Source organism: Procambarus clarkii, chromosome 14, assembly GCF_040958095.1.
Source record: "Procambarus clarkii isolate CNS0578487 chromosome 14, FALCON_Pclarkii_2.0, whole genome shotgun sequence".
Taxonomy (NCBI): Eukaryota; Metazoa; Arthropoda; class Malacostraca; order Decapoda; family Cambaridae; genus Procambarus; species Procambarus clarkii.
The window spans coordinates 40,867,248-40,881,136 of NC_091163.1; the positions used below are offsets into that span (position 1 = coordinate 40,867,248).

General features: G+C 42.6%; 1 protein-coding gene across 1 annotated transcript in view; it reads right to left on the bottom strand.

The window, feature by feature from the left end:
• LOC123770780 (uncharacterized) overlaps positions 1–13,889 on the bottom strand; it is a 191,732-nt gene that overhangs the window by 52,490 nt on the left and 125,353 nt on the right. The window contains exon 2 of the mRNA XM_045762936.2: positions 6,355–6,464. Within this exon, the coding sequence (XP_045618892.1) occupies positions 6,355–6,463 (109 nt within the window). The 5' untranslated portion in view covers position 6,464. The remainder of the gene's footprint in view (positions 1–6,354; positions 6,465–13,889) is intronic.

Below are 13,889 nucleotides of genomic sequence, written 5' to 3' on the forward strand. Positions count from 1 at the left end.
CTGTCCGTCTGTCAGTGCTGCCCCTGTCCACCTGTCTGTCTGTCAGTGCTGCCCCCGTCCACCTGTCTGTCTGTCAGTGCTGCCCCTGTCCACCTGTCCGTCTGTCAGTGCTGTCCCTGTCCACCTGTGTGTCTGTCAGTGCTGCCCCCGTCCACCTGTCTGTCTGTCAGTGCTGCCCCTGTCCACCTGTCTGTCTGTCAGTGCTGCCCCCGTCCACCTGTCTGTCTGTCAGTGCTGCCCCTGTCCACCTGTCTGTCTGTCAGTGCTGCCCCCGTCCACCTGTCTGTCTGTCAGTGCTGCCCCTGTCCACCTGTGTGTCTGTCAGTGCTGCCCCCGTCCACCTGTGTGTCTGTCAGTGCTGTCCCTGTCCACCTGTGTGTCTGTCAGTGCTGCCCCCGTCCACCTGTGTGTCTGTCAGTGCTGCCCCTGTCCACCTGTGTGTCTGTCAGTGCTGTCCCCGTCCACCGCCTCGCAGATTTCCTTGTCACTTTCAGTATATGCCCCCTCTGTCTTCCTTAGTCTTGTCACTTGGTCGTTCACCGACATTTTTCTTCTTATATGACTGTGTAGTAACTTAGGTTGTTTTTTCGCTTTGATTGCAATATCGTTCTCATAGTCCCTTTCCGATGTTCGTCTTATGTTAATGTAATCGTTCCTAGCTCTGTTGTATCTGATCCTGTTGTCCTCTGTTCTTTGTCTTCTGTACTTCCTCCACTCCCGCCTGCTGGCCATTTTTGCCTCCTGACGCTGTCTATTAAACCATGGGTTATTATATTCCTTCTTATTATTCCCTTTACTGTTGGTATAAATCTCTCTTCGGCCTCCTAGCATTTCCGTATGACCAGGTCCATCATATCTTGGACTGTTTTTCCTCTAATTTCTTCCTCCCACTGCACTTCACCCAGATAGTCCCTTATCCTCTTATAGTCCCCTTTCCTGTAGTCAACTCTCCTTTCCCAGACCTCTTGTCCCATGGTCATAAGTTTGAGTTCCATCATGTAGTCAAAGACTAGGACACAATGGTCGCTGGCCCCTGGTTTGTTTGATGACACAGTGTCACTAGACAGTGTGTCATCAAACACAAGGCAGTGTGGTAAGCATAACAAGCCACAATGTAACACAAACAAGGAACAACAGTGACAAGCTCAACAAGCCACAATGTAACACAAACAAGGAACAACAGTGACAAGCTCAACAAGCCACAATGTAACACAAACAAGGAACAACAGTGACAAGCTCAACAAGCCACAATGTAACACAAACAAGGAACAACAGTGACAAGCTCAACAAGGCAGGTTACCTTACCTTACCTTGAAGTGTTTTCGGGGCTTAGAGTTCCCGCGGCCCGGTCCTCGACCAGCCCTCCTCGTTGCTGGACTGATCAACCAGGCTGTTGGATGCGGCTGCTCGCAGCCTGACGTATGAGTCACAGCCTGTTTGATCAGACATTTTTTGGAGGTGCTTATCGAGTTCTCTCTTGAACACTGTGAGGGGTCGGCCAGTTATGCCCCTTATGTGTAGTGGAAGCGTGTTGAACAGTCTCGGGCCTCTGATGTTGATAGTTCTCTCTTGAACACTGTGAGGGGTCGGCCAGTTATGTCCCTTATGTGTAGTGGAAGCGTGTTGAACAGTCTCGGGCCTCTGATGTTGATAGTTCTCTCTTGAACACTGTGAGGGGTCGGCCAGTTATGTCCCTTATGTGTAGTGGAAGCGTGTTGAACAGTCTCGGGCCTCTGATGTTGATAGTTCTCTCTTGAACACTGTGAGGGGTCGGCCAGTTATGCCCCTTATGTGTAGTGGAAGCGTGTTGAACAGTCTCGGGCCTCTGATGTTGATAGTTCTCTCTTGAACACTGTGAGGGGTCGGCCAGTTATGTCCCTTATGTGTAGTGGAAGCGTGTTGAACAGTCTCGGGCCTCTGATGTTGATAGTTCTCTCTTGAACACTGTGAGGGGTCGGCCAGTTATGTCCCTTATGTGTAGTGGAAGCGTGTTGAACAGTCTCGGGCCTCTGATGTTGATAGTTCTCTCTTGAACACTGTGAGGGGTCGGCCAGTTATGTCCCTTATGTGTAGTGGAAGCATGTTGAACAGTCTCGCGCCTCTGATGTTGATAGTTCTCTCTTGAACACTGTGAGGGGTCGGCCAGTTATGTCCCTTATGTGTAGTGGAAGCGTGTTGAACAGTCTCGGGCCTCTGATGTTGATAGTTCTCTCTTGAACACTGTGAGGGGTCGGCCAGTTATGTACCTTATGTGTAGTGGAAGCGTGTTGAACAGTCTCGGGCCTCTGATGTTGATAGTTCTCTCTTGAACACTGTGAGGGGTCGGCCAGTTATGTCCCTTATGTGTAGTGGAAGCGTGTTGAGCAGTCTCGGGCCTCTGATGTTGATAGTTCTCTCTTGAACACTGTGAGGGGTCGGCCAGTTATGCCCCTCATGTGTAGTGGAAAAAGTTGAACAGTCTCGGGCCTCTGATGTTGATAGTTCTCTCTTGAACACTGTGAGGGGTCGGCCAGTTATGCCCCTTATGTGTAGTGGAAGCGTGTTGAACAGTCTCGGGCCTCTGATGCTCATAGAGTTCTCTCTCAGAGTACCTGTTGCACCTCTGCTCTTCAACGGGGGTATTCTGCACATCCTGCCATGTCTTCTGGTCTCATGTGATGTTATTTCTGTGTGCAGGTTTGGGACCAGCCCCTCAATTATTTTCCACGTATAGATTATTATGTATCTCTCCCGCCTGCGCTCAAGGGAGTACAGATTTAGGCTCTTTAGTCGGTCCCAATAGTTTAGGTGTTTTACTGAGTGGATTCTAGCAGTAAAGGATCTCTGCACGCTCTCTAGGTCAGCAATTTCTCCAGCTTTGAAAGGTGCTGTCATTGTGCAGCAGTACTCCACTCTAGAGAGCACAAGCGTTTTGAAAAGTATCATCATCGGTATAGCATCTCTAGTGTGAAAAGTTCTTGTTATCCAACCTGTCATTTTTCTTGCAGTTGTGACGGCTACTTTATTGTGTTCTTTAAAGGTAAGGTCTTCCGACATGAGTACACCCAGATCCTTTACATTGTCTTTTCGTTCTATGTTATGATTTGCCTGAGTTTTGTACGTGGTTTCCGTTTTTATATTTTCATTTTTTCCATAGCGCATGAGCTGGAACTTATCTTCATTAAACACCATATTATTTTCTGTAGCCCATAGAAAGACCTGATCTACATCTGATTGGAGGTTTGCCGTGTCCTCTATGTTGCCTACTCTCATGAAGATCCTAGTGTCATCTGCAAAGGATGATACAGTGCTATAGGTTGTGTTCTTGTCTATGTCCGATATGAGTGAGAAAAAGTACTGGAGCAAGCACAGTACCCTGGGGGACTGAGCTCTTCACGGTTGATGGGCTGGATTTTATTTTGTTGACTATTACACATTGGGTTCTGTTGGTCAGGAAATTGTAGATCCATCTGCCTATTTTTCCGGTAATTCCTTTTGAACGCATTTTATGTGCAATAACACCATGGTCACATTTATCAACAGCTTTTGCGAAATCTGTGTAAATTACATCAGCGTTTTGTTTGTCTTCCATAGCATCTAATGCCATATCATAGTGGTCCAGCAACTGCGACAGGCAAGAGCGCCCTGTTCTGAAACCATGTTGTCCGGGGTTATGGAGATGCTGTGATTCCATGTATTTTGTGATCTTACTTCTTAGCACTCTCTCAAAAATTTTTATGATGTGCGATGTTAGTGCTATCGGTCTGTAATTTTTTGCCTCTGCCTTATTTCCTCCTTTATGAAGTGGTGCTATCTCTCCTGTTTTTAGTATGTCAGGGATAACGCCAGTATCTAGGCTTTGTCTCCACAGAATGTGAAGGGCCTGCGATAGTGGTTTTTTACAGTTCTTTATGAATATGGAGTTCCAAGAATCCGGGCCTGGTGCAGAGTGCATAGGCATACGTTTATGGCTTCTTCAAAATCTAGTGGGGATAGGGTGACGTCTGATATGTGAGTTGATGTTGGTATCATATCCATGAAAAATTCATTTGGGTTATCAATCTTTAGTGCGTTTAATGGCTCGCTGAAAACAGAGTCGTACTGCTTCCTCAGTAACTCGCTCATTTCTTTGTTGTCATCGGTGAAATTTCCATCTCCCTTTCGCAGGGGCCCGATACTAGATGTGGTTTTTGATCTTGATTTTGCATAGGAGAAAAAATATTTCGGATTTCTCTCTATTTCACTGATGGCCTTTTGCTCTCTTTGCCTCTCCTGGGTTTTGTATGATTCTTGTAGCTTCCGTTAAATTGTTTCTATTTCTCTACCTAACCTTCTTCGCCGTTCTTGAGACAGGGTGCGACTCTCAAGTTGTTCCGCGATTCGTTTTCTTCGCCTATATAGGGAACGACGTTCCCGTTCCAATCTGCATCTCTTCCTCTTTTTTCTGAGGGGTAGGGCCACAATGTAACACAAACAAGGAACAACAGTGACAAGCTCAACAAGCCACAATGTAACACAAACAAGGAACAACAGTGACAAGCTCAACAAGCCACAATGTAACACAAACAAGGAACAACAGTGACAAGCTCAACAAGCCACAATGTAACACAAACAAGGAACAACAGTGACAAGCTCAACAAGCCACAATGTAACACAAACAAGGAACAACAGTGACAAGCTCAACAAGCCACAATGTAACACAAACAAGGAACAACAGTGACAAGCTCAACAAGCCACAATGTAACACAAACAAGGAACAACAGTGACAAGCTCAACAAGCCACAATGTAACACAAACAAGGAACAACAGTGACAAGCTCAACAAGCCACAATGTAACACAAACAAGGAACAACAGTGACAAGCTCAACAAGCCACAATGTAACACAAACAAGGAACAACAGTGACAAGCTCAACAAGCCACAATGTAACACAAACAAGGAACAACAGTGACAAGCTCAACAAGCCACAATGTAGGACTGAGAACATTCTTCACTCACAGGGTTATAAACTCACGGAACCGCCTACCCGCCGGAGCCGTAGACAAGATTCAGCTGAACTTTAAAATCTATCGTGACAAAATTCTGAGGACAAATGGCTGTATCTTTGACAAGCCGCCGGCTTATCGTCCTCGTGGAGGCTGCTAGGGAGGCTAGTGGCCACCAATACATTACCTGAGGGTCACAAACACTCTAGTGACCTTTACGAGGACAGGAATCCTGCGGCTTGTCAAAGGTCCCCCCCTGCTCATAACAGTAGGTCTCTTACACCAGTCTCTCCTAAGATTTCCCATCGTCAAGAAAACGGTCAGTTTAAAGTAGTCTCTCCTAACCTACCAGAGGACCCAACACAGAAAACGGGACAGAACATCATTTTCGCCAGCCGCTTCCATTTTCTAGTACGACCATTTTTGGCCTTATGTATCACATACGTCAAAATTACGACGTTCTTTGTAGGAGGACGAGTTGTTGACATAGCCTGAGCACTTTTGCAACTTAGTTTGCAAAATGCAATTTGTCCTGTACAACTGGGGCCAGATTCACGAAGCAGCTACGCAAGCACTTACGAACCTGTACATCTTTTCCCAATCTTTGGCGGCTTTGTTTCCAATTATTAAACAGTTAATGAGCTCCGAAGCACCAGGAGGCTGTTTATAACAATAACAACAGTTGACTGGCAAGTTTTCATGCTTGTAAACTGTTTAATAAATGTAACCAAAGCCGTCAAAGATTGAGGAAAGATGTACACGTTCGTAAGTATTTTCGTAACTGCTTCGTGAATCTGGCCCCAGGACGGTTAAGCAGGAGCGCCTACCTAAGCCTATATGTTTGCTATAGAAAGAAGACAACATATATCAATACACTGGACGTTATAACAAGAGCCAGGCCTAGTAAACAATAGTTTCGCGTGGCCATCAAGGTTTCCATGGCAACCTTCGTAAACAATAGATCAAGAACCAATTTGCATAATTACCAAATTTATCTGTGATATTATAGATAATATGTATCCATACAGTATCTGAGTCTTCGTAAGTCATTATATATCCGGCTGAATTATGTTGATCCAGTGTATAAACATTATTATTGATTACTGAGCTTGTGTCAACAATGGCGTCATCCAAGATGGCGGCGTCAACAATGACGTCATCCAAAATGGCGGCGTCAACAATGATGTCATCCAAGATGGCGGCGTCAACAATGACGGCATCCAACATGGCGGCGCCAACAATGACGTCATCCAAGATGGCGGCGTCAACAATGACGTCATCCAAGATGGCGGCGTCACTACCAGCTGTAAAGTTCACTATCTACTTGACGTACACTGCCTCAGTACAGGTCAGCTAGACAGAGAGCTGAGACAGTATACCCGTATACTCACCTCCAGCATACTGAGGGAAGACAGAGAGGTAGTTGATGGCGACGGTGCCCGCGAACACCAGGAAGTTGGCGATGAAGAGCGCGATGCGCCCGCCTCTGTGGTACACCATCCTGGGGGCGGGAAAATTGAAATTGAAATAAGTTTATTGAGGTAAAATACACACAAAAGGATGAGGTAGCTCAAGCTATTCTCACCCCATTCAGTACAACGTGTTAATACATACATAGACACACATCACAAACAATAAACATATTACAGAACATTCTGAGAGATAAACACATACATTTCCCCCTTTAAACAAGTAGAGATAAGCACGTCACATTATTACTACTATCAATACCACATATGGCCTATAATCAAGGGTATAATGGGTATATAATCCCCATATAATGCTCAAATAATCTAGGGTATAAGCTCATACAACTGTTAAGTATGTTCTCAAATATCTAATTTTTTCATTTACAACACCTGCCATATTGTATAACACCAGCCATATTGTATAACCCCAGCCATATTGTATAACCCCAGCCATATTGTATAACCCCAGCCATATTGTATAACACCAGCCATATTGTATAACCCCAGCCATATTGTATAACCCCAGCCATATTGTATAACACCAGCCATATTGTATAACCCCAGCCATATTGTATAACACCAGCCATATTGTATAACACCAGCCATATTGTATAACACCAGCCATATTGCATAACACCAGCCATATTGTATAACACCAGCCATATTGTATAACCCCAGCCATATTGTATAACACCAGCCATATTGTATAACCCCTGCCATATTGTATAACACCAGCCATATTGTATAACACCAGCCATATTGTATAACACCAGCCATATTGTATAACCCCCAGCCATATTGTATAACCCCAGCCATATTGTATAACACCAGCCATATTGTATAACACCAGCCATATTGTATAACCCCCAGCCATATTGTATAACCCCAGCCATATTGTATAACACCAGCCATATTGCATAACACCAGCCATATTGTATAACCCCAGCCATATTGTATAACCCCCAGCCATATTGTATAACCCCAGCCATATTGTATAACACCAGCCATATTGTATAACACCAGCCATATTGTATAACCCCAGCCATATTGTATAACACCAGCCATATTGTATAACACCACCCATATTGTATAACACCAGCCATATTGTATAACACCAGCCATATTGTATAACCCCCAGCCATATTGTATAACACCAGCCATATTGTATAACCCCCAGCCATATTGTATAACACCAGCCATATTGTATAACACCAGCCATATTGTATAACCCCCAGCCATATTGTATAACACCAGCCATATTGTATAACACCACCCATATTGTATAACACCACCCATATTGTATAACACCAGCCATATTGTATAACACCAGCCATATTGTATAACACCAGCCATATTGTATAACACCAGCCATATTGTATAACACCAGCCATATTGTATAACACCAGCCATATTGTATAACCCCCAGCCATATTGTATAACACCAGCCATATTGTATAACCCCCAGCCATATTGTATAACACCAGCCATATTGTATAACCCCCAGCCATATTGTATAACACCAGCCATATTGTATAACACCTGCCATATTGTATAACACCAGCCATATTGTATAACCCCCAGCCATATTGTATAACACCAGCCATATTGTATAACCCCCAGCCATATTGTATAACACCAGCCATATTGTATAACACCAGCCATATTGTATAACCCCCAGCCATATTGTATAACCCCCAGCCATATTGTATAACACCAGCCATATTGTATAACACCAGCCATATTGTATAACCGCAGCCATATTGTATAACACCAGCCATATTGTATAACACCAGCCATATTGTATAACACCAGCCATATTGTATAACCCCCAGCCATATTGTATAACCCCCAGCCATATTGTATAACACCAGCCATATTGTATAACACCAGCCATATTGTATAACCGCAGCCATATTGTATAACACCAGCCATATTGTATAACACCAGCCATATTGTATAACCCCCAGCCATATTGTATAACACCAGCCATATTGTATAACCCCAGCCATATTGTATAACCCCCAGCCATATTGTATAACACCAGCCATATTGTATAACACCAGCCATATTGTATAACCCCCTGCCATATTGTATAACCCCAGCCATATTGTATAACCCCCTGCCATATTGTATAACCCCAGCCATATTGTATAACACCAGCCATATTGTATAACCCCAGCCATATTGTATAACACCAGCCATATTGTATAACACCAGCCATATTGTATAACACCAGCCATATTGTATAACCCCCAGCCATATTGTATAACACCAGCCATATTGTATAACCCCAGCCATATTGTATAACACCAGCCATATTGTATAACCCCAGCCATATTGTATAACCCCAGCCATATTGTATAACCCCAGCCATATTGTATAACACCAGCCATATTGTATAACCCCAGCCATATTGTATAACACCAGCCATATTGTATAACCCCAGCCATATTGTATAACCCCAGCCATATTGTATAACCCCAGCCATATTGTATAACCCCCAGCCATATTGTATAACCCCCAGCCATATTGTATAACCCCCTGCCATATTGTATAACACCAGCCATATTGTATAACCGCAGCCATATTGTATAACACCAGCCATATTGTATAACACCAGCCATATTGTATAACCCCAGCCATATTGTATAACCCCCAGCCATATTGTATAACACCAGCCATATTGTATAACACCAGCCATATTGTATAACCCCCTGCCATATTGTATAACACCAGCCATATTGTATAACACCAGCCATATTGTATAACCGCAGCCATATTGTATAACACCAGCCATATTGTATAACACCAGCCATATTGTATAACACCAGCCATATTGTATAACCCCAGCCATATTGTATAACACCAGCCATATTGTATAACACCAGCCATATTGTATAACCCCAGCCATATTGTATAACCCCAGCCATATTGTATAACACCAGCCATATTGTATAACACCAGCCATATTGTATAACACCTGCCATATTGTATAACACCAGCCATATTGTATAACCCCAGCCATATTGTATAACACCAGCCATATTGTATAACACCTGCCATATTGTATAACACCAGCCATATTGTATAACCCCCAGCCATATTGTATAACACCAGCCATATTGTATAACCCCAGCCATATTGTATAACCCCCAGCCATATTGTATAACCCCAGCCATATTGTATAACACCAGCCATATTGTATAACCCCCAGCCATATTGTATAACCCCCAGCCATATTGTATAACACCAGCCATATTGTATAACACCAGCCATATTGTATAACCCCCTGCCATATTGTATAACCCCCAGCCATATTGTATAACACCAGCCATATTGTATAACCCCAGCCATATTGTATAACACCAGCCATATTGTATAACCCCCAGCCATATTGTATAACACCAGCCATATTGTATAACCCCCAGCCATATTGTATAACACCAGCCATATTGTATAACCCCAGCCATATTGTATAACACCTGCCATATTGTATAACCGCAGCCATATTGTATAACCCCAGCCATATTGTATAACACCAGCCATATTGTATAACCCCCAAGCATATTGTATAAACACCAGCCATATTGTATAACACCAGCCATATTGTATAACCCCAGCCATATTGTATAACCCCAGCCATATTGTATAACACCTGCCATATTGTATAACCGCAGCCATATTGTATAACCCCAGCCATATTGTATAACACCAGCCATATTGTATAACCCCCAGCCATATTGTATAACACCAGCCATATTGTATAACACCAGCCATATTGTATAACCCCCAGCCATATTGTATAACCCCAGCCATATTGTATAACACCAGCCATATTGTATAACACCAGCCATATTGTATAACCCCAGCCATATTGTATAACCCCAGCCATATTGTATAACACCAGCCATATTGTATAACACCAGCCATATTGTATAACCCCAGCCATATTGTATAACACCAGCCATATTGTATAACACCAGCCATATTGTATAACCCCCAGCCATATTGTATAACACCAGCCATATTGTATAACACCAGCCATATTGTTTAACACCCAGCCATATTGTATAACACCAGCCATATTGTATAACACCAGCCATATTGTATAACACCAGCCATATTGTATAACACCAGCCATATTGTATAACACCAGCCATATTGTATAACACCAGCCATATTGTATAACACCAGCCATATTGTATAACACCTGCCATATTGTATAACCCCTGCCATATTGTATAACACCAGCCATATTGTATAACACCAGCCATATTGTATAACCGCAGCCATATTGTATAACCCCAGCCATATTGTATAACACCAGCCATATTGTATAACCCCTGCCATATTGTATAACACCAGCCATATTGTATAACACCAGCCATATTGTATAACACCAGCCATATTGTATAACACCAGCCATATTGTATAACCCCAGCCATATTGTATAACACCAGCCATATTGTATAACCCCTGCCATATTGTATAACACCAGCCATATTGTATAACACCAGCCATATTGTATAACACCAGCCATATTGTATAACACCAGCCATATTGTATAACCCCTGCCATATTGTATAACACCAGCCATATTGTATAACACCAGCCATATTGTATAACCCCAGCCATATTGTATAACACCAGCCATATTGTATAACACCAGCCATATTGTATAACACCAGCCATATTGTATAACCCCAGCCATATTGTATAACACCAGCCATATTGTATAACCCCTGCCATATTGTATAACACCAGCCATATTGTATAACACCAGCCATATTGTATAACCGCAGCCATATTGTATAACACCAGCCATATTGTATAACACCAGCCATATTGTATAACCCCAGCCATATTGTATAACACCTGCCATATTGTATAACCCCAGCCATATTGTATAACACCAGCCATATTGTATAACACCAGCCATATTGTATAACCCCCAGCCATATTGTATAACACCAGCCATATTGTATAACCCCAGCCATATTGTATAACACCAGCCATATTGTATAACACCAGCCATATTGTATAACACCAGCCATATTGTATAACACCAGCCATATTGTATAACACCAGCCATATTGTATAACCCCAGCCATATTGTATAACACCTGCCATATTGTATAACACCAGCCATATTGTATAACCCCAGCCATATTGTATAACCCCAGCCATATTGTATAACCCCCAGCCATATTGTATAACACCAGCCATATTGTATAACACCAGCCATATTGTATAACACCAGCCATATTGTATAACACCAGCCATATTGTATAACACCAGCCATATTGTATAACCCCAGCCATATTGTATAACCGCAGCCATATTGTATAACACCAGCCATATTGTATAACCCCAGCCATATTGTATAACACCAGCCATATTGTATAACCTCCAGCCATATTGTATAACACCAGCCATATTGTATAACACCAGCCATATTGTATAACACCAGCCATATTGTATAACACCAGCCATATTGTATAACACCAGCCATATTGTATAACCCCAGCCATATTGTATAACACCAGCCATATTGTATAACACCAGCCATATTGTATAACCCCAGCCATATTGTATAACACCTGCCATATTGTATAACACCAGCCATATTGTATAACACCAGCCATATTGTATAACACCAGCCATATTGTATAACACCAGCCATATTGTATAACCCCCAGCCATATTGTATAACCCCAGCCATATTGTATAACACCAGCCATATTGTATAACCCCAGCCATATTGTATAACACCAGCCATATTGTATAACACCAGCCATATTGTATAACACCAGCCATATTGTATAACCCCAGCCATATTGTATAACCCCAGCCATATTGTATAACCCCTGCCATATTGTATAACCCCAGCCATATTGTATAACACCTGCCATATTGTATAACACCAGCCATATTGTATAACCCCCAGCCATATTGTATAACACCAGCCATATTGTATAACCCCAGCCATATTGTATAACCCCCAGCCATATTGTATAACACCAGCCATATTGTATAACCCCAGCCATATTGTATAACCCCAGCCATATTGTATAACACCAGCCATATTGTATAACACCAGCCATATTGTATAACACCAGCCATATTGTATAACACCCAGCCATATTGTATAACACCAGGAATATTGGATATGTTGGTCATGTTGAGTGTGTACTATGTTGGTCATGTTGAGTGAGTACTGGTTATGTTGGTCATGAGTGTGTACTATGTTGGTCATGTTGAGTGAGTACTGGTTATGTTGGTCATGTTGAGTGTGTACTATGTTGGTCATGTTGAGTGTGTACTATGTTGGTCATGTTGAGTGTGTACTATGTTGGTCATGTTGAGTGTGTACTATGTTGGTCATGTTGAGTGTGTACTATGTTGGTCATGTTGAGTGTGTACTATGTTGGTCATGTTGAGTGAGTACTGGTTATGTTGGTCATGTTGAGTGAGTACTATGTTGGTCATGTTGAGTGTGTACTATGTTGGTCATGTTGAGTGTGTACTGGTTATGTTGGTCATGTTGAGTGTGTACTATGTTGGTCATGTTGAGTGAGTACTGGTTATGTTGGTCATGTTGAGTGTGTACTATGTTGGTCATGTTGAGTGTGTACTATGTTGGTCATGTTGAGTGTGTACTATGTTGGTCATGTTGAGTGTGTACTATGTTGGTCATGTTGAGTGTGTACTATGTTGGTCATGTTGAGTGTGTACTATGTTGGTCATGTTGAGTGAGTACTGGTTATGTTGGTCATGTTGAGTGAGTACTATGTTGGTCATGTTGAGTGTGTACTATGTTGGTCATGTTGAGTGTGTACTGGTTATGTTGGTCATGTTGAGTGTGTACTATGTTGGTCATGTTGAGTGAGTACTGGTTATGTTGGTCATGTTGAGTGTGTACTATGTTGGTCATGTTGAGTGTGTACTGGTTACGTTGGTCATGTTGAGTGAGTACTGGTTATGTTGGTCATGTTGAGTGTGTACTATGTTGGTCATGTTGAGTGTGTACTATGTTGGTCATGTTGAGTGTGTACTGGTTATGTTGGTCATGTTGAGTGTGTACTATGTTGGTCATGTTGAGTGAGTACTGGGTATGTTGGTCATGTTGAGTGTGTACTGGTCATGTTGGTCATGTTGGTCATGTTGAGTGTGTACTATGTTGGTCATGTTGAGTGAGTACTATGTTGGTCATGTTGAGTGAGTACTATGTTGGTCATGTTGAGTGAGTACTGGTTATGTTGGTCATGTTGAGTGTGTACTGGGTATGTTGGTCATGTTGAGTGTGTACTGGTTATGTTGGTCATGTTGAGTGAGTACTGGTTATGTTGGTCATGTTGAGTGTGTACTGGTTATGTTGGTCATGTTGAGTGTGTACTGGTTATGTTGGTCATGTTGAGCGTGTACTATGTTGGTCATGTTGAGTGTGTACTGGTTAT